Genomic DNA, 3,877 nt, shown 5'->3' with positions numbered 1-3,877 from the left:
GTTATAATAGTGTGATAGTTGATCTATCTAACGCAAGAAATTTGATCAAAAAATATCATCAGAATAAAAAGTTATGGAAGTTCAAAGTCGAAGTGATAGTGCGCTTGCTTCCAATTTCTTTACAATTATGAACGGTACTGTATATTAAGTAAGCAGAATTTTGTTTATTGTATTCTGAAACTTAAAATGCCGAATTTGGGTGTCCTTAATGTGTTAATATTGTTAAACATAACACTGGGAAAATATAGAACTTTGGGCAGATTTTTAGGTAAAGGTGTTTCTTTTACAGCAAATATTTTTCACAAAGAATCAATTCCGCAATTACATTCCTGCGAATGATTTTTTAAAAGAAAATTTGGGTTTTTTTGGAAAAAACAAAGAACTGAAATTCCACCTTTATTTGTGCTTTTCAATTGAAATGTGTTTACAAACTAATTTTGTTAAAAAAAATTGAAAACTGGGAATTAAATTGACAAGCAATCGTTACACATTAAGGACTGCAAGAAATCTATGACGAGAAAAACCGAAATTTGGCATTCTATATCTTAGAAATCCCTGGACTAATTTCTTTTTAAATTCAGCATTTTAAGTTACGGCAAATGATGTGTTTAATTTTGTCGAACAAAGTTTAACACCCAAATTTAGTTCATTCGAGTTATACTGCGAAGTGTAGCACACTGTTGGCAAGCGAAAAAACGAAATATCTCGTATATGGTCCGCAATGTATTAAGTTCAAGATCTCTTGAATTCCTCACCAATTTATGTTTATTGTAAAATTTATTTACAAGTTAAACTTTTTTCTGAATTTTGAATTTGCATTCCAAATCTGAACTCTGAACCTGGATACAAAAATTGCGCTTTGAATCTGTATCAGAATTTCCGTACGATTTATGAAATGTACAGAAAATACGATCTCCGAATCTTATGCTAGATCAAAATTTCATGAGCAAAGTTTTAGAGTCTTCATTCATGAATCTATTATTTAAATTATGTAGTTCAGGTTTAATATCAATTTACTATTTCAATTATTCATTTTTAATCTTTATTGTGAATCAGAATTAAAGTATGAATTTACAAAGATCTGAAACTGATTTCTCAATTTTGGATTGCCATTTCGAATCTTTAAATTTTTGAATATTGTATAAGAATTAAGTTTAAGAACTTCGAATTTGAATATTATTCAAAATTTCTCTTTGATTTTGAGTGTAGGATTTGACTACTGAAATCGATAACCCGTCCCTTAAAACTCTCATGTGCGAACTTCTATCTCAATCCAATATATTTGAGCGTTAACATCGCAAAATCAGTGAATAGTTAATATACACGATCCCTTTGGTCGACCCCTGACCTTAAATTTAATACCAAGAATCAAATGCTCGTCCGTAAAAACACTCCTGTGCAAATTTTTATCACAATCCTATGTAAAATAACGCCACTATCGCTAGAACAATATTTGTCTTGTTTGGACGACCCCCTTCAAAAGGAGTCATCCGAACATCTGTAAGCAAATTTCATCATTCCTGATCGTATATTGCATCCATACCAAATCCATACCAAACTCTCTACGTCTTTATACGGCTAAGTCTATAGAGGACAAACTAACACACAGAAATAGCTATATCTCTATATGGATAGGTAACTTTTCTAAGTTCCTCAATGAGTGTAATCCAATAAAAAGTAATATTTAGTAATATTTTTTTCTGGATGCCTTAAATGAAAAAAAAAACGATTATAAAAACAACATGAATCCGAATTTTTTTTTTCAAATATTTATTTTAAGCAGGTTTTTTATTCTGACGATTCATTACTTGTTGAATTTCATCCAGCGACAAACCTTTGGTTTCCGGTACAAAGAAGTAGATCAGCACAAAACCAACACATCCACAGATTCCGAAAATTCCAAATGGCAACTGTGGCCCAACGCTGTCCAGAGTGACCTGGAACATCTTCACTACACCGAGCACAACCAGAGCACTAAACATAGCAAAAGCGGCGTTTGCTAATGCCCGAATATTTTTCGGGAATATTTCACTGGAAACGGCGAATGAAACCGATGCCAATCCCATTCCGTAGGAAACGATGTACAGTAGCAAGGTGACGAATGCAATCCAGCCATGATTGGTAGCGTTTGGTTCAATAATGAAGTAAATACTGCACGCCAGCAAACTTGCCGCAGTGACAGCCGTCGAAAGCAAAAGCAGCGGCCGTCTTCCCATGCGATCGACAAGTACTGCAGGAAATATGACGGCTACGAACTGAACGGCTCCCAGTACGATGGACATCTCTTCAGGTTTCAGGTTTGTGTTAATTTTTTCAAATATTGTTTGAGCATAACCAAGTATGGCAAGCAACCCAGTCATTTGCATACTGAACACTAGAATAAGCAGGATGCGTAAGCTGGCTCGATTTGCGGGGTTGAAAAGTTCTTTTATTGAAGTTCGATCCGACTTCGAACTTTCAACGGATCTCTTCATGGCTTGTAGCTCGTCGGAAACGTCTTTTAGACGTCTTAGCCATGAGAGACTCTTCTCTGCTTTGGCATCTTTATTCTTGCCTAATAGATAATATGGTGATTCAGGCATCCAAATGTAACAGACAACGAAGATCACCGGACCTGCCATGGACATCCAGGCTAATGTTCTGTACGCCACGTAGGGCCCTATGCAATAAACGGCCATGAATCCGAGCTTGGCCAGCACTGTAATCAACGTTCCTGCAGATCCTCTAATAGCATCCGAGGTAATTTCTCCGAGATATATCGGGGTCACTGAATAAACCACTCCATAGGAAACTCCAAACAGAAATCTTGCTGCGTACAGATATCCAACCTGATCGCCGACTCCTATCAAAATCCAGCCAACCGTTGCCGGAATACAGGTTGATAGGCACGTCAGCTTCCTCCCAATACGATCAGCGGCCACACCGGTGAAGATTGGGCCAAACCCGGCGCCCAATGCCTGAATGGCCACAATCCAAGAACCTTCATCTTCGGTGATACGGATCGGAGAATCTTCAGCCCTCAATTTCGGGAGTGCCGGCGAAGACCAGGCGTTTGTTGTTACTACCATAAACACCGAAAGGGTTGCTGAAACAGAAACCTTTATCAGTAAACAAAAAAGTTTTAGACAATCGAGAAACAAAACTTACCAGCTATCGATGCCACATACTCATTCTGGTACTTTCGAAGCGTCTCCGGCAGCAGCATGTTCCATCAGTTGGAATCGGACGTTTGATGTTGTTCCCATATCTGGAGCCAGTAATTGAGCTCATTCGCGTGAGACCGTTTAATCTTTAATGGCCAATTGACGGTTTTTTTCTTGATTTACTATGCTGGCATAAGTACTTACCGAAAAAAAGATAAGAACGCCCCAAAAAAAAGTGAACGCGCCACTTATCAAGATTGCCTTATCAAGCGTTATCTTCAAAGAGGCATGGGGATGCCGTTCAAAGAAATTTTTTTCATTTTATAGACCTTTGTACGTTAGGTGTTGGATCAAAATATGTTCACCTGAAGCATTTTTGAAGGCAACCTTTTTTAATTGAGAGCTACAGAATTGATTCGATTTGAATTTCCTTATTATGGCAAATATTGTTTGAATGTTCACACAAATAGACAGACATACAGACAGACAGACAGACAGACAGAAAGACAGGTATAGGTATATTCATGGAATATTTTTCTAAAATATTCAGCTATCTCACTTTACAACATATGAAAACATTTTTGAATTCATTAACCAAATTATCTACAACAAGTCACTCACAGAAATCCAAACAAACACTTCATAGTACGTACGCTCGCTGTTTGTCACCACTAGCAGATATTTCTCTTATGAGTTTGATAAACACAGAAGCGTCACGGAATTTTGTTTCATCC

General features: G+C 37.0%; 1 protein-coding gene across 1 annotated transcript; it reads right to left on the bottom strand.

Moving 5' to 3' along the window:
• Window positions 1-1,775: 1,775 nt before the first annotated feature.
• LOC129741622 (facilitated trehalose transporter Tret1-like) lies at window positions 1,776-3,277 on the bottom strand. The gene is made up of 2 exons (XM_055733360.1): window positions 3,148-3,277; window positions 1,776-3,085 (listed from the first exon to the last, which is right to left on the bottom strand). Exons 1-2 carry the CDS (start codon window positions 3,203-3,205, stop codon window positions 1,776-1,778), a joined length of 1,368 nt encoding a protein of 455 aa, XP_055589335.1. The 5' UTR covers window positions 3,206-3,277.
• Between the last annotated feature and the right edge of the window lie 600 nt (window positions 3,278-3,877).

The sequence above is a fragment of the Uranotaenia lowii genome, chromosome 2 (assembly GCF_029784155.1).
Source record: "Uranotaenia lowii strain MFRU-FL chromosome 2, ASM2978415v1, whole genome shotgun sequence".
Taxonomy (NCBI): Eukaryota; Metazoa; Arthropoda; class Insecta; order Diptera; family Culicidae; genus Uranotaenia; species Uranotaenia lowii.
Note: the sequence above shows the minus strand (reverse complement) of the source record. Positions and strands in the feature narration are given on the sequence as shown.

What these genes read in the sequence shown, in the direction of transcription:
- LOC129741622 (XM_055733360.1), bottom strand. Translation starts at nt 3,205, where the DNA reads ATGCTGCTGCCGGAGACGCTTCGAAAGTACCAGAATGAGTATGTGGCA. An exon ending in GTATGTGGCATCGATAGCTG is followed by an intron (nt 3,086 to 3,147) that starts GTAAGTTTTGTT and finishes TTTCTGTTTCAG; the next exon opens with CAACCCTTTCGGTGTTTATG.